At 37.1% G+C, this 20,747-nt stretch overlaps 1 protein-coding gene across 5 annotated transcripts in view; it reads right to left on the reverse strand.

Moving 5' to 3' along the window:
* Positions 1–129: 129 nt before the first annotated feature.
* Positions 130–20,747, reverse strand: part of RAB3GAP2 (RAB3 GTPase activating non-catalytic protein subunit 2) — a 47,991-nt gene continuing 27,373 nt past the window's right edge. For 3 of the 5 annotated variants that reach the window (XR_013921948.1, XR_013921949.1, XR_013921950.1), the window contains 21 exons: positions 20,536–20,618; positions 19,936–20,000; positions 19,446–19,536; positions 16,640–16,767; positions 15,696–15,909; positions 14,498–14,595; positions 13,530–13,635; positions 12,378–12,538; positions 10,690–10,906; positions 10,156–10,329; positions 9,922–10,028; positions 8,872–8,938; positions 7,997–8,067; positions 6,414–6,449; positions 5,773–5,847; positions 5,329–5,547; positions 3,576–3,665; positions 3,272–3,490; positions 2,445–2,603; positions 1,890–2,159; positions 130–224 (listed from right to left, as the gene is read on the reverse strand). Coding sequence is in view for 2 of the 5 variants with exons in the window: in XM_080341357.1 (XP_080197483.1) it covers positions 2,013–2,159; positions 2,445–2,603; positions 3,272–3,490; positions 3,576–3,665; positions 5,329–5,547; positions 5,773–5,847; positions 6,414–6,449; positions 7,997–8,067; positions 8,872–8,938; positions 9,922–10,028; positions 10,156–10,329; positions 10,690–10,906; positions 12,378–12,538; positions 13,530–13,635; positions 14,498–14,595; positions 15,696–15,909; positions 16,640–16,767; positions 19,446–19,536; positions 19,936–20,000; positions 20,536–20,618 (2,527 nt within the window). In the remaining 3 variants the exon portion in view is untranslated. Of the gene's footprint in view, positions 225–247; positions 2,160–2,444; positions 2,604–3,051; positions 3,082–3,271; positions 3,491–3,575; positions 3,666–5,328; positions 5,548–5,772; positions 5,848–6,413; positions 6,450–7,996; positions 8,068–8,871; positions 8,939–9,921; positions 10,029–10,155; positions 10,330–10,689; positions 10,907–12,377; positions 12,539–13,529; positions 13,636–14,497; positions 14,596–15,695; positions 15,910–16,639; positions 16,768–19,445; positions 19,537–19,935; positions 20,001–20,535; positions 20,619–20,747 lie in introns of those variants that run through there. The other 2 variants (XM_080341357.1, XM_080341358.1) reach the window with 2 other exon arrangements.

Here is a 20,747-nt window from a genome sequence, read left to right on the forward strand (position 1 = left end):
TTTCAGCTTAATAAAAAGGGTTGTTCAAAATAACTGACTGATCTACTTATTTTTAGCAGCCTGTGTTCTTCTGAAGTTCACCTCTGTTTAATGAAACTCCACAGTAAACCAGCTATTGCTTCTTATACTGTCAGCAGGTAGTTCTGCAGAGCCCCAGAGAACCAGTCCTCTCTCTCCTGGAGTGGCTACTCTTGTAGAACAGAAAAGGTGGTGACCACCATTCCCTGAACAGAAGGAAAAGACACAATGAAACCTCAAATTTTATTTATTCAATTTACACAAATCCACAGCAAATTAGACACAAAATAGCACTATATACAGAGTATTACTTACAATACATTACAGATTTGATTGGTGTAGTGTGTCCGCTCTGACATGATACTCAGTTACAGTAAAATCCTTCACACAGCTGTACCAGGATACAGGAATGTAAATGCAACTAAGAAACATTTTTGGTTTTCCTCAGGTTCCATAATGACCAAATCTCTGGCATACTCATTTCTGCAGAAGTCTGAAGTGCTGTCAGGCAAGGTAGTAAAGCCACCTGTACAATCTTGCCTTCTCCCATTTTTCCCCTACAGCTGTTTAAACCTCAGTCATGGAAGTATGCAAAACACAGATCAGGGCTGGCCACTTACTCTTATTAGAATTCTTGCTATTTACGCTGTCTGATCTCCTGTCACTATAGGAAGCCACACATTTAATATCAAAACATTTCAAGAAGCCTTCATCAGCTACATTAAAGTGCAGATGCTGAACCCATGAAGGAGGCTGTAGAACGAGCCACCTCCGTAACCTTTTGTTTTTAAGGGGAGTCTAACCCTTAGATGACAGCAGCACATACTTCAGAAAGGTGAGACCAAATTCTATCTCCGGCCAGGCAGAATACTATGAAAGTTTCTGACACAAAACGCAAGAGGAGCGGGTCACAAGATGAGGATGGCAAGTTCAGCTGACTTCAACACAAAAACAGTTTACAACAGTTCTGTTTTTTCCTCTCCTGGCTTCCTTTAGGTAGAAAGTAAACATTACTAACGGATGAAAGATAATCATGTTTAATACCACTCCAAGAGTGAAGATACTCACTATATGATTCCCTGTAGGTACCGTAAATAAAAGTGGTTTCTTTAAGGCTAAAGTAGTAAGTACTATAGATCACCAGTGAAGTTGGGTCAACTACGTAAGCAGTTTTTGACTACAAGTTAACATATGCAGAGATTTATAGCATACTACGTCTTCTACAGTGATAAGATGGGGGAACAACCTTACAGCAAGACACTCCTTGACCTACTTAAACTCAGCAGAGCATAGTAATAAAGAAGGATGTAAATCCAGTTTTAGCTGAAGCCCGGCAGCCTAGAGACAACAGCGGGAGATCCGGACTAAAAGCTGAGTCTGTATTTGTGTCTGGAGAATTGGATTGTCCTCCCCAAGCTGTTTCTGAGTGTGGGCTGTTCTCCCTTTGCATAAGGCCCCAGCACGTTTCATCCTACGTCTAGTGCAGTCGTCATTGTCACATATAATGCGGTTACAAGGCGTGAGCCCAACACCAGCTCGAGCTTCTGAAAAAGCAGCATTTGCTTTACATGGTAACTTCAGAGACTGAAGTTTTTCTCGGGTCTAATTCTACAGCTTGTTTTGAAAAACAAATCATACATGGAACATTGAAACCGCAGCAGTGACTGCCAGCATGAAATACAGAATTTCACAAGATGTGATTTTGTAAATGGACTAAAACTGCTGTCTAATATATATCCAATTTAGACTACCGCAAAAAGCGCTCAAGTCAGAAATAAATAACGAAGCATTTCAGATACTGACAAGTGTACTAGAAACTAAACATCTTTGTACTAGTGCAGAATTTAAAATATACTCCAATTTAAAATTACCTTCTGAGATAGGGAGCGGTGTTTTTAACAAGAGCCACACAAAAGTTTACTACTTCTGTAAGGTTCAGCCTCGTTGTGTAACATCATGCACTGTCGTGCTGCATCCACAGCAGAGCTGCACTGTCACGATGCGATGGCCTCCACGGCCTCGATCAGGTTCAAGGCCAGGCTGTACTGCCCATGGTTCTCTGGTAAGTGCTCGATGACCTTGGTAACCAGCTTTGCTGTCGTTGCGATTGGCACTTCAACGTTCTGAAGTTCCTGGGGATCCTATATAAAATAAACATGGCATTAGAGTCATTTTACAGGTGATCATCTGCATATATGACCTCCCAAACTTGTATACAACAGATTACCAAGGTTTATTAACTCAATTAAGCTGATGCATTGACCCACAAAACTGCTTTTACCATTCATGAAACAGAACTAGCAACAGGAAAAATGAGAACTAACTCTTGTTTCCACTAAGAAAGGGCCATTGAGATGTAATCTCTGTCTTGGTGAACAGAAGCTTCTGAAAAATCAAGCTGTTTTCCTAAATCGAGCTTAACTTACCATAGCTTTGATCCAAGTACACAGTGTCGGAGGCAGCCTAGCGAGGACTTCCATCCCCTCCTTTGTCTGCGTATGAAGTAAAGCGAAGGCCAGTCTCTGCCCAGCCAGCACGAGCAGCTGCGATGCCAGCACTTCTTTGTCAGTCACCTGAAGAAAGGCCTGAAAACAGAAAAATAGAAGGAACTAGAAACCAGTTGAGCACGACACAACTCATCTGGGAGCTTCAGAAGCTGTATCAAAAGTTTCTCAATACTGAAAGGACAAATAGTTTTGAAACTGTTTCTTGTGTTACCAGATACTGTAATAAAACACGTTATTAAATGCTTCAAAACAGCAGAAAAGTGAACAAAGGCAGAGAATTACTCTGTACTTTACACAGTGATTAGCACGAGGTCTTTTTTACAATGCAGCAACATATTCCTCACTTACATATAATCTCTGGTTTGCTTTTTCTTCCTCTCACGGAAGGGATTTTTCTTGTCCAAGGACTGGTAAACTTTTAGGAAAACAAGAGATTGCAAGCAAAAAAAGCAGATTCCTGAAACTACCAAATACAGTACCATGAAAAAGGTTGTACTGGTTCAGACTAGTAGTGTAACTTCCTCTCGTGTTTCCACTAGTTGCTATACAGAGATTCCTGTTGGAAAGAAGCAGAACTGAGGGTAATCATGTGTCTTGAAAAAGTACTTTTCCAGCCTGGGATTTTCTCTGAGCCTGATAATACTTGCCTAACCCTTCCAGGCACCTTAAGTAAGTGAGAAAGTAATTTTAGCAGAATCTCTGACATACTGCTGTATTGATTTATAATCACTAAAAGCTTTTATTACCTCTTCACCAAGATGATCCATCCCGTAACTATACAGCTCACAGGCATAATGCCTTCTGACCACATCCTCAGAGACTTGAAGATACTGAGCCAGGTCCACAGCCAAAGTTGGCCAATTCTTCCCCTTTTCGAAAGGAAACAATTCCTCTTCGGAGACTTCTTTGGCCTTCTGTGATGAACATAGTGTTTGGACCGCTGCACTCACAACTTTGACCAAGAACTTGGAAGCAAAACATGTCAAGTTACTTCAGTATTATTTGAAATTTTAGCAGTTGAAGAACTTTGAGTACAACAATTATACCTACCTGTTGTCGTATGGATAACACATTTGGATCCATATCCCCACTAGGTAGCAGCTGAATTGAAGTAAGGTCTTTGAAAAACGCATTTTTGCCCTAAAATTGAGAAGCAAAGTCAGGCCTCAGAGATACTGGGGAATAAAAGTAATCCATTTTGATCCAATACTAAGAAGCCCACTTATTTTTTACATTTATTTGTATGGTATCTTCTCTTAGGGGACAAAAATCAATATTGCAAGTTAAAGGAACAGAACGAAACAAACTTTTGTCCATGTAATCATAACATGTCAAGGATTTGCTTTCAAATTTAAAACTACCTGCCTGCTAAATTAGATACCTGATATTCTACCAACTAGAGCTGAGTTGGGATGCATTTCGCGGTCCCAGGCTCTAGACCAACATGCCAAGCATAATATGTAGGAAAAAATGCAAAGCAGCTGATAGAAAAATACATTTTCTTTACTACTTAATGATATAGTTGATGCCACAAATTTAAGGTCTCTTGAACTACGGATTAATCAAATTTTAGGTAAACTGCTGAACCATGGCATGTGGTAGCCTTTGTTTGAGCCCACCATGTGCCAGCAGTGATACACTCAATGCCAAGCAGGGAGTGGGGAAACTGGTACCCAAAAATGCTAATGTTAAACAACAGTGATGAACGTGTGCATCTAGACAGTGACCCGCCGTGTTAGAAACAAAGTAAGAAATGGTCTTTGAAACCTTCAATCACTTTTGCAGTCACCAGCCAAGGGCCTCTAAAGACCTGTTAGAAATTCTCACATAAAGCTCACAGAACAAATGGGAATCTTGCGTGACTGATGGCAAAAAGGCAGCAGCTGAGAATAAGAGTTGTAGTTGAAAGAAAGGAGGCACAGGAACACAATTTCATTTTATTCGAGACGTAATGTGCATTCTTAAGTGACAAAAGGTAGTATAATATAGTGCTTTCTGTTAACAGGTAAGCAAAAAAACAGGCGTAAGAATGATGGAATTTGATCAATGGTAAAAAGCTAAAACAGGATCCAACTGCTTCATCAGAGCTGGCACACAGACAAGAACCTATGGCAAAACAAGAGTAACATTCTGCATTTATAAAATTCTAGTAAATCATTAAGAAATCTTCTGCACAGTATTACAGAATTAAATAATTTTCTCCCCAAAAGGGATTAAATGACAGTCCACATCAGTATTTCAATTTCTTTTAGAATTGTGGTGTGGTAGAGCTCAACGTGTGGTACCTGCTTTGTATTAGGGTCACACTCCAATATACTGCATTTTAAATGCAGTGACTTTTTGTTTGTTTGTTTATATACATTAAATGTCAATCTCTTTAATCTCTTCAAGATGCTCAGAATTCTGGAATAATATTGGGCAATAACAGGTACAACAGTGACACTACCATAACATTTCTGACCTTAAATATTTATGTTTTCTTTGATCTGACACTTCTCAAGGCAACCAGAAGACCCTGTTTTTCAATGTTCTTACCATGCAGTATTTTCAGGCCAGCTAATCATGAAGGAGCTGATTCTCATGCACCTGAGGTCACTACAAATCTTTTATTCATCAGAACAAGCATGAAGTTTGGGTTTCAGCCTGAATTATGGTGACAACTTCAATAATGCACCACAGTGGAGTAAATGTCTTTCATAAAATTATGCATGGATTGTTTAAAGAGTAAAAGTGTGCATTATAGATACCAAGAGGAAGGACAGCAATATTAAGATGTACACACACAAGCTTCCAGAAGACGTACCTTGCTATCAAACAGCGAAAGAGGCTTGACGCTCTTCAAAGAAAACCTCATGATGGCATACAAGATCATACATAACACAAACTGGTGTTCGACCAGGGGGTAGTGAATGCGTTTCTGCTCAAGGGCGAGTTCCACTATCGATACTGGTCCTTCCACCGACATCCAAGCATCTTCGGTGTCTAAGACGGGGGCCTGCATTTCATCACTGCTAACGTCAGCCTGCCAGGGCAACACAGAGAAGCGGTCACACACAAAACGACACGGCTTTAATAACAACTTATCGCTTATCTGCGATAAAATTACAAAACAAAATGTCATGTTTTCTAAAAGCTCATGAACATTTGTCTGAACTGAATGGTACGGAAATGAGTATAACCGTATTCTTTAAAATTAAATTGGAATCAAGTAGTTCCTTACTTTCTACAGGGAAAAAAAACAACTTACCTCTAGCAACGTTTGCAGAAGATCTGAACAGCAGCCAAGAAAAGCTGTCATTGCAGTGTCACCCATACCTACGTCCTGTTAACAGTATGAGTTAAAGCGTTTCAGTTGGAATTGAAACAGGCTTTTATTAGCTCTGTATATTTGAGAAGACAGTTGTTGGCATCAAACACATTGTTAAGCTCAGTTTATTAACCTATTCTATTTAAAGGTAAACAGATATTCACTTAAGTACAATAAAGAATTGGAAATAACAGGGAAAAAATAAGAATTAAGTTAAATGTAGCCATTTACAATATTGTATCTCTAAAGAAGGCTAAATTGCTCAAGTAATCACATTCAGTAAGTTTTATTTTCTGAGCATATCATATGTCTTCCAAAAATGTTAACTAATGAAGTTACACATGAAAAAGAGTAGTAATCAGTCATATTATAGTCTCAAGTCTACCTTCTATAATATTTGAAGTTATTCTACTGTTCAAATTTGCTTTGTCAGAAAAAGATTAATTTACATTTCTTAAAATTAGTAACATTTTCTCTAGGGGCGCATTTTGAATTTTTCTGAAATTCAAATCACAAACTGGTATTAAAATTAAGGCATTTTTATTTATTATTTCCATTTTGACAGAAGTAGTATTACTTGCCCTTCTGCACAATCTGTCCTTTGGAGCTTTTCCAACCTGTTAAAAAAAAAAATCAGCATAGTTGAATAATTTTCATCATAAGGTGTTTGTTATACAGCATTTTAAATTATTATTTAGTATTTTCCTAGTATAAAATGAGAAAATAGTTCATTATGGCTACAGAATGCAACACATTGCATAGCTCGCTTTCAACAGAAGATTTGATACAGATCACACAACTCAGAAATGAACATCACTGATGCCAATATTTGGTTCATCCTTCTAAAAGTCCAGGATGGGAAAAAAGGCCCCCCCAAGGTCCTCATTCAAATCTCAAAAGGCCACTAAAAAGTCCCCAGTGAATTCTATAATCCAGGACTAGAGCTATAATACTAAGTGTGATATTAGAAAGAAACACTAGGGCACAAGGGCAGAAGAAGAGTGACTGCTCCACCACCTTCACTGCGATGCAGAAGGTCTAATAAGAAAGTTACGACACAGTTTTCATGCTTTGCCCATCTGAATTCTTCAGAAGAGACACCTAAATCACAACCTGTTTAGGAATATTACTACGAGGTGCAGTTTCTACAGGTTGAATCACATGCTGCACATGATGAAGCACACGCTCATCAGTGGAAGTTCTCCCGTAGAACAAAAAGATGAAAGTAATGATTACAACACCATGGCAGAGCCTACACAACGGCTGAAGTGAGATGCCAGAGTCCTGAGTTAAGGGATTATTTCAACTGGAATTCAAGTCACCTATCATGCTGTTTCAAAGTCTGAATTCAAGACAACTTTCAGCTGTCACTTTTGGGACTGATTAAGTGCCAACAGATTTAGAAATCGTATTTTTCTGAAAGTTGGTGAGAGATCAGTTGTGCTACTGCTTCTGTAACACAAACCCTGTGGCCTAATTCCCAGCCTTCAAACAGACCTAAAAGAACTATTCAAAGTGAGCAAAATTTGTCATTACATGATATTTGCTTGATGTAATAATTTACACAAAACCAGTTAGTGAACAAGCTGCACACTAGTACAGAAGCTGATTTACAATGCTGGCAATAGTTAAGAATGCTCAACAACATCCACAAAATGTTCCGTATTTTGCAGAATAAGAGCTCACACATGCAGAACTTGGATCACAACACTGGGTAAAGCTGCTGCTTGTGGGAACCTGAAACTTTCATGGCAATAACTTAAAGGAAACAGGCACAGAGAAAACACTTTATTCATTGTTTTCTAACTTAAAATTTTATATATAGTCTCAAATTGTTTCACAATACTTTTTATTTACCAATTAAAAGCTAACACTGCATATAAACCCTCAGTACACATCAGCCAGTCCTGACCAGCTATTACTTAAAGCTGCCTATTGCTGGTCGTTCCACAGATTTCATATTTTACAAAATGCATTCCTTCATCAGTCCCCAAAGTTAGCTACAGAATAAATCAAACAAGCAGAGGGATTTCAATGCTTGAATAAAAGATATTCCAAACTTATTAAAAAAACCACAAACACAACGGTTTAAAAATACTAGTTTCACTTTTCAGTTAATAATAAAAATTCAGCCTCAAAAATACTGTCACAATACTGCACTCACCTTGTCCATTAGATAGGTAGCAGAAGAAAGCCTTTTCACTATGAATGTATTCCACATCATCAGAGCGATACCTAGAACCATTACAAACTCGTAAACTTCACGTGAAACAAAAGGAGATATAAAAAGTATGGAGTGAAAAGCAATAGAATGAAGGTGCTTTAACAAGAGGGAAAAGGAATTAAAACAAGATGGTGAATGGAACACGAAGGAATTTTGAGTCATCCTCCCTGCTTCAGACTTAGACTTCAGATTTCTCAGGAGGAGACCACCTTGGTGATCAAATACAATCAGAAGTGCCATTAATAATTCATTAAAATTATTATATTATGCAGACTGGGTTAAACATCATAGGTACACAGAAACTTTGGCAGTAAGCGTGAGGGTTGAAGACTGGTGCTTTACGTATAGAGTGCTCCTTATTTATGTACACAGGCTACAAAAAAGACAATCGTCAGCACATTCACTGAAACAGAGTTATCAAGAAATGCATGAAATGTATGAAAAAGTGTCAAGAAGCATGTGCCACTATTTAAATACAAATTAAAAAAATTAGTTTCAGAGCAATTTTATTTTAAATTGTTTTTAGTTACGCACACTAACTTTATCTAACCAACTTATTTTCACACTTTTGATCGAACCTGAGTTTTAACATGAAGAACAGAAGCTTGAATGTCAGCAGAAAGTTTTGGGCCTTTTTTTCTGGGTTTGGTTTTTGGTTTGGTTGGTTTGGTTGGGGGGGGTGGTTTGATTTTTTGATTGTTTCAGTTTTTTTAGACAAAGTGTTCATCACGACTACGAACTGCATACATTCACACTAGTTAACAGTCATTATTCTGTTTTATAATTTCAAAGATTAATAATAGCTTCATACTTACCATGCTGAACGTGAGCATTAATGATGGATCTTAGATGATCTATAGACCTAATGAGAAAACATGCTTCCTTATGTAAAACAAAAAAGCAAAAGAACAAGTTATTATGTTATTCAAAACTTGTTTTAAATGTAAAATATTGATTCTTAAAGGACCTGGGTAGATTATTTTAAAGCTAATATTTTGACAGTTATAAAACTTGGAAGCTATTCTGATATTGCAGTCATCTCTGACAAACATACCTGCACGTGATAAAGTATGTTTCAGTAGTCATGAAACACATTGTCATTTCAGTGCTATTTTCAGGGCTTTGTTTTAGTGTGTGTACTGCTAACATACCCTTTGCTGAAAGGTACCACCACTGACTACAGTAACTTGTCAAATACAAAATCCACTTGTGCTAGAAGGATTAATCTTTACTCCATTTCATTATGATGGAGTAAGCTTTTAACAACCTTAAAGGAATCTTCCATTCTATAGCAAGGTGTTATGTTGCATAGATCTACGTTGTGTTAATCTCAATTTTAGGACATTTTCCAATCTTAGAGAAGCTACAGAAGAGCAGTGCAAAAAAGGAATTTTTTTTTCTTTTCACCTATGACAATTCCCAGCAGTGGTGATGGAATCCAAGAATATTCAAGAAAACTCTTCCCTCTCTAAATGGAATCAATTCTAGTCTATCAAATTTAGTATTCAGTGGCCTGCTTTAGCACATTGAGAAAAGGTGCATCGCTATTTTGCAGTACTTAAAACTGTTTTGTACTTGCACAAAATAGAGTCAAAATCCTCCTACACGATGCTTATTTGAATCCAGCTTCCACACTTTCAGTTCTGAGAATCTGATAGCTTACAAACAAACTGTCCTGTCTTGGTGAGGTGCCACTCAGCCTCAGGACCTGTATTCATTTTCTCAATTCAGTTTGCTCTTGTCACTTATCACAGAAAAATTGTAATATTTCTTCATGAAAGTTTTTATGAACTATTACAAACTTGTGAAACTGCTTCTATTGAGTTGGTCTTAACCATTACTCCCCACAAATGAAATTCTTTTACCTCTGGATCCTTATTCCACTGCACGACATATTCCCAACAGCAGTGGGCGTGGAGCACATCCACCTTGAGACTACATGGAAATTGCCGATACGCCAGTTGCAGCAGCTCTAGAAAAAGAAAATCTGAAGTTACAAGACAGACCTCTTCCACCATAATTTCTGCTACTTCACAACAGTAGCAAGTACAACTTCTCTGCAGACATTTAGAATTCAAAAAATCATGTTATTTTCTTACCTAGGATTGTTTCCAAGCCTGCATCTGCTTCTGGTTCCTCAAGAGAGATATTAGTATGTGCTTCCATAGATTCTTTAGTACTATCTGCATTGTTCCTGTGTTGGGCCAAATTCAGTACAAGAGGACTGAAGCCTTGCTTAAAAACCCACTTTGCTACAGTGTCAGCAATACCTCCTAGGACATTAAAAAAAAAGTTATGAGGTATAGCCCATCCCAGAAGCTTTATGGCTCAGAATCAAAGGGCAAGAGAAGAGAAAGGAGTTTTAACTTGCACCGTTAATCACATAAGGATAACTTTGCCAATTAGAAAACTTCCTAATAAACTTATTAGAGGTTTTCAGTGCACTCTTTACAATAATACTCTTTAACAATTTTAAAACGTTATTCTGTGTGGTTTGCTTTGATTTTTAATTAAGAAAAGTAACCAGCAGAACAATTTCCAGTGCACTGTATATCATAAATTAAGGTAAGGATGGCTCAGAAGGATATTAGAAAGACAGTCAACCGTCTTTCCAAGAGGAAAAAAAAATGTACCTTTTCCAGCTTCGAGCAATTTCTTTACAGAAAGCCTGCCCAAAGGCTCAGTCTGGAGTGAAGAAACTCTTTTTGTCCTGTTGCTCACTTTGCTGTGCAGCAGTGTTTGAAGGATCAGACAATCCTCTAACTGTTTCAGCAAAAGATTCCAATATTCACTATCAAAGGAAAGTGCTTCCCAGGATTCTGTGTCCGAACCTACAGTTATTTGGGAAAACTAACAGAACACGTGAACTGGTTTAGATCTCCTCACTTCAAGTAGCAAAGTTTTGTTTAAAAAAAAAAATGCATAGTATTAAAACAGAAAGCTATATCCTAAGAGCTACTCCATTTTAAAGAATAATTTAGTTCAAGACATGCACATTTAACTCTCATGCAACCATCAATTAATATCCCACACTGCTCACAAGATGCACAGATTCTTAAACAAAAGCATAAGGAAATAAGAGGACCTGAAAGATCACCTTATAGTTCCATTTCAAAGTTCATATTTAGTTGAAAAGTCTTTAAAATCCCTTAAAAAAATACTTTAATTCTAAATCCTCCACTAGATACACATTCCCTACATATACAATTAAGACACCAATATTTCAATTTCCTACCATATTAAAAAGTATAAAACATGCACCACGAAATACTGCATCATACCACATCACACTTCTGTGCATTATTTTGATAATTTTCATGTTTATCAGCAAATGCCCTACTAGGAACCTCAAAAATCTTCCCAGTAGGGTGCAGATCTGATTTTTAGCTTTGTGCACCAAGACAGCAAACTCCAGAGTTCTCAGAAGCCTGGCCATAAACACTTCTGGGATTCAAGCCAAAGGATGGTAGGAAAATGAAGAGTAAAAGATAAACAGCTTCATGGAAGGTATATTTTGAGGGAAATAAAGCTGTTCTTCATTCTTTTAAGAGCTTAAGAGAAAAAAATGTGACAAAGGAGAGAGCAAATGGGTAAAGCATAATATGTTGCAACACACCAACATTCCTATTTGGGCAGTGCTGACAATTTTAACATAGACAATTGCAATAGTTAAGATGAATGTGCAAAAACACTAAAACACTTCCCAGCAATCTAGTTATAAATAAGGAGTCTATTTACTAAACTGAACATCAACTAAACCCCATCTAATCTGTTAAGACAAGCAGTAAAACACACATATGCCTGGAATGGAATAACTTTTTCCATTTTGAATTGCAACGCTGTGTGTAGTTTGACATTCTTAATACCAACTTTGTGAAAAGATACTTCTTGCCAAGAAAACTAAACACCCATCGCCTTAAGGCACAGTTACAGAAGTGTTACGAAAACCCACCAGTATATTTAAAAAAATAATAATAATTTAAAAAATCACAACTACGTTAAAACAGGCTTACCATTCAAAGTTCAGTGAACTTCTCAAACTTATGTGGAAACTGTATATGCTTTAAGTTTGTCAACATTACTCGCTATCAAGAGAAAAATCTCACTGTACAGTTCCCATCATATATTTAAATACATTTAGTAAAATTCTGATATATCATTCATTCATTCTCCTCAGTGTATTATTATTCAAATACAAATTTTCAGGCATGCAAGACAGCATGCTTGTGCTCACGTTACAATGTCGACAAATGAGCGCTGAGGATGTTATTCCACCACAAAGACAGCAGTTTGCAGAAGAGGGAGGTCCAAGACGACTTACCTTTTTCTCTGTCACGCTGTCCATTATCTGCGCAGTTACAGAATGTCCAACGTGAGCAGACAACAAGGCAGCGGCGTTACTTTCAGACTGAACACAAGCTGAACGCATTTGCTGCCACCAGGGGGAAACCGACTGTGTATCCCACGCCTCATCTATAGCAACTGCAGAGCAAGGGAGAGAGGGGACATCAATCTCTGTCACAGGGTGTTAACAACAGTAAAGCAGCAACCAACCCTGAAAGCAGCACTTACTAATACAGCTTATATCAGGAGCGATCTCCAGTTACTCTACATTATCTCTTTCTAAATATGTAGCATATAATTTCTAGATTATAACTCAAATTTAAAATAAAGAGCAGAATGTGAACTATTCATTCTCCAAATTCCATTTGTGGGCAGCAGGCAATAGATTTAAATCACAAGGCAGTAAAACCTGCTGCATGCTTACTAGATCTAAGGAATACTACAAAATGACACTTCATAATGCAGACAGCTTCTTTTGTGATTTCAAGATGCCACACATTTTCGATGTAGTCAAGCTGGCTCTCTTCAGGCTACCTCATGTTCATCAGAATTAATTTATTGAGACAGCAGCAGGAGCTTATCCACGCTTCCAGTTTCAAGCTGATAATGGTACCCGATGGTGAACCAGACATAAAGGAACCTGGCACAGACACAGCCGTAGCAGCTCTGTGTGAGGATCAGTATTTATTGATTACACAACTTACCCAAATAATGGCAAGGTGACTTCATAGAGTACCCCTCGAGTTACAGAGATGTTCAATATACAAATGTTGCCAGAATAATGGCATCTAAACAAGTTAAAGCAGCTCATAGCAAAGCCAGTCAGCACAAGAGAGAGGGACAGGACTATACACTCAAAAAAATGAGGAGGAGGAGCTGGAGAGCCACCTTCTGGTGCCAAACACGAGTTGTGTCAACTTAGTGGAGAGTAGAAACTACAGGGCCTTTAACTGTGACACTCCCCAAATTGTATATTTAGTTGGTTCATTAACATGCTTCATTTAGCTCTGTGACAGAATTTGTGAGGAGGGAACAAGCCCAAGGTGATAATACAGGCTAGTCAGAGTAGCAAATTTCTAATAATAATTAATATCAGTTTTGTTTAAAGTGTTCCAAATGCACATTTCACCTTTCATTTTGCTGAGAAGTGACAGTATAGTGTGAAGGCAACTGACAGAATCTGGTTTGTCTAGAATATCTTTTTCCTTGGAAAGCCATAAATTAAGAAGGAGTGACTGTGAAAAAGAAAACAAAAAGATAACATGGAATTAAAGCAATAGAATGAAACTCCATACTGCATACTCTATACCTAATGCAAACACTTTCTCAAACAAATTTTGTGTCATGTAACAGAAATGTTATATCCATGAAGCCTTAATATATGAACATAGCAAGTAAAAAATATATTGCATAAGGCACTCTATGACAGACTTTGAAATGAAGCAAACTGTGTCTTTCATTTAGAAAGGTATCTTAGGAAATGCCCTCTTCTGAAGGTACAACCAGCTAACACCAGCATGCTAGCAATCTCAAATTGGTAAACATTAGTAGTTATTAATATTAGAGCTGAAAATCTTAGCACAGACAAGTTATATTGAAATAGATATTTCCACCATTATGTAATGGATGGAAGAAAAGTAGCAAAAGACTAAAATTACATGCAGATGAAAGATAAAGATGATTTTCTGAACACTACTAGTGATTCAAAAAAATTTACTTTTATTTCTTTTTAAACTTCCTTGCTTGCAAAAGGAATTAGAACAAACGTATCAGTGCTCGAAATCAACTACTGTCGTAATTTTTGCTGCTTTGTATAAGAAATGTTCTGCAAAATTTTACATCATTTGTAGTCCTAAGTCCATACTCCAATGTTCTTATCAGATTACCCACATTTTCTACTAGAAGATTTTCTTCTTTTTTTGGTGACATCTCTTAAGTGGGAAATATAAGCACCGAAAGAACTAAATGTGGGCGTATTTGAACATAGCCTGAATACAGCATTAATCCAAAAGGTCAATATACTCCAAATTTTTCTTTTCAATGTTTTGTTTTCCAAACACTAAATCCAAGTTTTAAAGTATGTTAAAAATATCTTACCAACAAGCCTTGAGGTCTAAAATGTGCCGATTCCAACACACGACACATTTCTTCTGTGGAACTCTCCCCACACAAACACTTCCAAAAGAAAAAGCTGCCTGAAGGAAAAATTAGTTGATGTTATATATGACACCTGGAGCCACAGCCTCTCCCCTTACACTTATACAAAAGATCATCTGCTGATCAGGTCCCACTGAGCGCAATATGAAAGACCAAGTTACACCCACAGGATACCCTGACGGTTTACCCTTAGGGGGACAAGTTGCTGGTAAGCCCTGTCCAAGGCCATGGGGAGAAGAGTATTTCTACACCAGTTCTTAAAACCAAGTACGGTGTTATAGCAGAGGAATGCAAATTCTAAGATTACTTAGAAATAGCCTGTGACCCTCATGCACATGAAAGCCAAGCTTTTCTGCCTGACTTTTCAACCCCAATTCCTCTCAAAAGTCTGACAATTAAAGCCCAAAAAAGTAAGAGGCTACAAAGTGAACACCATACAACACCTCTGCACAGAAACCTGGTTTTGCACCAAAATTTCCACAGAAAATAAATCACCTGGAAAGACAGTGCCTTTGAGACAGATTTAACTGAAGCTGCCTTCATTAGTTATTTCTCAAGAGCCCCTCAAGGACAGTCAAGAAAAGATTTGCAAACTAAAGCAGACTACAGAAAGTAACCTCATCCCACACACCAAGACACACCCCAGACACTCTCCCCATCCCTAATATTTCAGATTAATGTCGTCCAAAACCTCCTCAACTCCACAAATGAGGGGTCCTTATTCCCTCACCTCATGGTCCTGTGCTGCCCCTGGTCAGCCCCCTCCACTCTCAGGGGAGATGTCCTGTCATGAAGTGAACTCCTCAGGTGCTGTGACCATGAAAGAACCACAGCATCCAGCTGCTCTGTGAAGAACCTAATTACCACTGCCCAAGTTAGTGGCATTAATAAATGAATGAACGGTGATGACATGGCTTTAGGATAATTATATCCACAGATGTAGTTAGCCTGTATTAATATCATCTAGGTAGAAAGACTTGTTCTATGGCTGAAGGTAAGAGTGATGCACTAGCACTGTCAGACACTACCTCAAGGCAAAGTCAGCTTGTTAAAGCCCCAAATTAAGGATAAATGTTCATACCATCTTAGGTTATAATCAGTCTTTAAATCATTTTGCAAACAGTTCAGTATCTCTTACCTAAAGCCACATATTCTCCGTCTTCCATATTTTTCACATTAATCATGTCCTTCTCACATTCCAAATATTCTAAGAACATTTTCACAGACAATACACCATCCTTCTCATCAGCAAACTGAACAGGGGTTTGAGTGTTTTCTTTCTTGTAGTTCTCCAGTAAAGTCTGGAGTCTATGGAAATCCTTTTCTTCTAGTCGAAGCAGTTTAGCCAAGTCCTTAAGAGCAAAAGTCCCCAAAAATCACACAACACATGACTAATGCAAAAAGATGTTTATCAAAACACAGTAAAAGCTGAAACAAAAGTCATCAGAGTAAAAATATTTCATTTTGAACACTAAATTTCATTTTTAAAGGGCCAAAATGATGGAAGAATCTCAAAATCAGTTATTCATATAGCTCAAATGAAGACCTCGTCCAGCTTCATTTTTAAGGACTTCGCACATACATTTCACATATTTAGATCCTGGTTATAGTATAACAATCACCCAATCAAGCAAATAAGCCCGTGTCATACCATTCCATATTGCTTTTATAAATGTATAAGCAGTTTTACAAATTATATCAAAAGCAAGCCAAAGTATGATGATACACAAGCAAATGACAGAATTTGTAATTTCTATTGGTCTCAAAAATAGTCCTCAAAAACTAAACAAAGTTAAGAATATGCTATGTACTTAGGATAAAGGACTTAAATCAGGAGATCCTGGTTCTATTTGCACTTCTATCTCAAATTCATGTGACTGCTAAAGAATATTAGGTGGACGAATTACTAGGCATTTGAATATGAAAAAAAAAGGTATTATGAAAGAATTACATCTTTAAAAGTCATCGGCCACAAAAAGAGGTAGCCTGTTTACCTATTTATTTTATCAGAGGCCCTGAAAACCTATTTTTATGCTTAAATCACACGATTCTATAAGACAATTGAATTTTGAATTTACTCACATTGTCCGAGGGTGGAGTGTCTTTCCGTATGCTTTGGGAATTTAGTTTGTTAACTAGTTCATAAAGATGTAACAGCTTTAACTTGTTTGCACAGAACTGCAATAGTCCTTCATCCACACACTCAAGCTCTGAGGAGACATAAAACTACATTTGAACTTGAATATATAGCCCAGAATAGTGAAACATACCTTGCAGCTGCATTAAACTCCTCCTTCACCAGAACCAGAGGATTTATGTCGCTCCGTGTAATTTTTTGAGGCACTGCTGTTTGCAATGATAATATTTCATTCACAGCAGTACAAAAAAAAGAATTACTTTTATGAGAAGTATTAGAGAAAGGCATCAGGCTCATTTTTAAACCTGAAGAGGCTGACGATGTGGAACCAAAGACAAATTTACTGTTTTACTCGTTTAAGGCCAAACCAGAGACTGCCAAAAATTGAAATATACCAAGTCTCAAACATGTTTTCATTTATCAAAAATACCAAACAATAATATTTTACTCTTTTTGCCAATATTTTAAGCACATTCCTTGCATGAGAGCTTGATATCTACTGATATCAATTCAATTTCAACTCTGCAAGACACTGCCTTTTGTATTTCTACAATCTTAGTCTCAGGAATTTCATGCCTCTATTGGCATTCAAATTTCATTTACAATTAAAGCAATCAGAATTTAGGAAACTGACATCAACACAATGTTGGCAAAAACCCAACAACACTATTCCAATGTACTTGTTTTAAAATAAAGAATTTTACAGAGATCCTAAAAGGACCTTTCTATACAAAAGATATCTGTGAATATATCGTCTTCACCTGAAACAGCTTCTAAACACAATCTTCTTCTTCCAAACCCTTACACATTTTGACACATTGCTACTAAAAATCCTACAAACAAAAAAGAAACACACAGAGCTTGATCTTTCCTTCACAACCACAGTACTGACAGAGCCGAGCATCTGCTTCACATTATCTTTTATCTGCTAAGCACAAGCAGAAGGATACACCGCTACTCTTCTGAAATTAGAAGGCTGGAACATGAGCCAAGTTTGTTCTTTTTTGTGACTGTGAGGAATTAATGTTACGTATGACAATAAAAGATTAATGCTGAAAAATACAAACTCAAACGGACCTCAGTAAGTATCCTGTTTCCCCAAAAATAAGACACAGTCTTATATTAATTTTTGCTCCAAAAGATGCATTAGGGCTTATTTCAGAGCATGTCTTATTTTTCCATGAACAACAGTTTACATTTATTCTTGAACAAAAAAGAAAAATCAACATTTATTCAAATCTAGTCATGTCATCACATTCTGGAACATCATCACAACTCTCTGATCTGTGTGTGAGAGCCTGGCACTTGCCAGCCCTTATTGTTTTGGGTCTTGTGGGGTTTTTCGAGTGCAATTCTCTTGGACTTGTCTGCTTTTCTTGGTGAAGGGTCTATCTGCCCTGCTGCTTTCTATTGCCAATTAATTTTACTTTTTTACATGTATAGCTGCCTGGATGCTATTTAAATTTACTTTTTTTATGAACTGTAACTAGGGCTTATTTTTGGAGTAGGTCTTCATTTTGAGCATCCTCAAAAATCCTGAAAAAATCATGCTAGGGCTTATTTTTGGGGTTGGTCTTATTTTCAGGGAAACAAGGTATACAGTTCTGTCAATCCCTCTTCAGTGTAAATGGGCATGTTTCCATTTTTCTTTGCTAGTTCTAATAGAAATGTGTAACGTTAGTGGTTTAGAATGCCAGGCCAAAACTAGGTAGAGAAGTGCACATGTGAAGCTCTCGATCAACTCTACCTATTTCAAGAAAATAGTGGAAAAAAACCAAACCCTCTGGATGCAAGTGAAAGAAAGATTCCCTCTCAAGGCTTTGAAATGACAAAAATCTGTTGTCAGGTTCTCACTGAGGTAGGACAGGTGACACAGCCTAATTGACAGGTGGTTTATTAAGGATTTCCACACAACAGCCTTGGGGATTTCTTGACTCCTATTGCTAAAGCCTCTTCTTCTAAAAAGCTGAAATTAACCCAGTGACAACAACAAACAAAAAACACAACAGATTTCTATTGCTGAGAAGCCTCAGTACATGCAAAAGAAGGGGCAGGCACATGCTTCTTCACTCTGGTCATCAACATCCAGCTGGATCTCCAAACTGGCATCACCTCCAGTACAAAGAAGGTTCTCCCAATTTAGAAAGATCCAAGTGTATCATTTCAAAGAAACAATCTCAGACTTTTGGAAACACGATTTTGAGTGTGTAACAGCACTTCCTGACATTGGCTCTGAATCTCTAGCAAAATGTGAAACACAACTTCTGCAATGTTTACCAAGAAAAGATACCAGGCATCTGGCCAGAGCTCAGATCCTTAGTGATAAGGATTTTGTGCTTCCAGTATATTAAAATTTGCAGATCTAAAGCACCATGTGCTTACTGCCATGCTTGGAGAGAGAGAACAGACTAAAACTTCTACAGGCAAAACTCTGTGAAAGTTTCTTTCTGAAGGAAGCTTTTACTGGATGCAAGTACTCAGCCCACTTGGGTCTGTTTGTTTTTTAATATCGTGACAAGTTAGTATGCACATAGCAAGCATAGCAAAGCATACTTACTAGTAAGCTATTTGCAGTCTGCATTTTAAAAAAAGTATATATATGTAGAACCAACATCCTAAGATATCTAGCAGCAAAACTAAGCACACCAGGTCTGGTCTCCCTGTGGAATAAAATAGTTCTACAATAGCCTTACAGCACTGCAGACAAAGTGCAAATGCCTCTCCATATTCGCAAAATAAATATCCACCTACCCTGTTTTTTTAAATTATCCATTAATGTCTGAGTGATGTTTGTAAGAGATGAAAGTGGCACACGTTCACTTGTCAATATACTTTCCAGAGCCTGTTAAGCAGACGTTCAACAGAATTAAACATTTACTTACTTTTACTGTCAAAACATATAAAGTAAGCCAACAAAGCACAACTTTGACAACGATTTTTCATCTGTATTTTGTCTTCACATATACTTGTGGCATAATTTGATCCTACTGAAACATCTGCTCTCTTTTTGGTATTTTGACTTTTATTATGCCATATGCCTTGGGGAAGTCACAAGTCAAAATTAATTCCAGTCGAAATGTTGTCAAAAAACCCAAAACCACCAAAACAGCTTGATTATTTGTTTCAAGTAATTCTAGAAAAAATAATAGCATAACCTGAAAGATTAAAAGGATTTAGTACTCTAACCTGATAACACATTTTTTTTCCTAATATTAAAGTATACTGTCTTCTAAATATTCACCTGTTTCTTTGTAGCAGGGTATTTGATATCAAGTATTAATTCCTTTGCTTCAGCTTCAATCAAATCTGCAAAGACAATCATGGCTTTAATTCATATTTTTCAAATGCATTCTGAAAAGCAAGTCAACATGAACCACAATTAAGATTCATGTGGGTTCATGCTATAGAGATGAAGACACTAAAAAGGTTGCCAAAATAAGCTTGGAGAAAATGAAACAAAACAACAGTTCAGTGGCATCTCGTCCTCCAAACTTGTCTTTTTAAGAAATATACATTACTTACAGCAAGGAGGATATCTAGAGTCAAATGCTGAATTCTGTTACACAGCATAACAGATTGCAAATAGGTCAGCTTTTATGTAAGCACTCAAAGTAGAGTTAAGATTTACACGGTAGACAAGGCTTATACTGGACCCTCATATAATATAAATTAAATCTGGTAGCTTATAAAAAAATACAATCTACTTGAAGATCACAATTCATAGCACATACACCTCTCAAAATGCACCACAATCATATCTGTGGTTGTACACTTACAGGACACGTAATACTGGAACCACGTGATAACATACAATCTTAAGAAATGATACAAAAGAACCTACCCGGATCTGAGGTTTTAGCTTTGAGTAAGGCATTTAACTTCTTCACTAGATGCATATCCTTTGCTCGCTCACTCTTCTTATCACTGAAGGGAAATAATTTTAATTTTATAAGTGACAAGAACTAAAGTGATTTGTTCAGAAATAATATATATTTTTTTCATTATTTATGCTACTTTAAGGTAACATCACATAAATAAAAATTAAGCTAATGC

Source organism: Nesoenas mayeri (assembly GCF_963082525.1).
Source record: "Nesoenas mayeri genome assembly, chromosome: 3".
NCBI lineage: Eukaryota > Metazoa > Chordata > Aves > Columbiformes > Columbidae > Nesoenas > Nesoenas mayeri.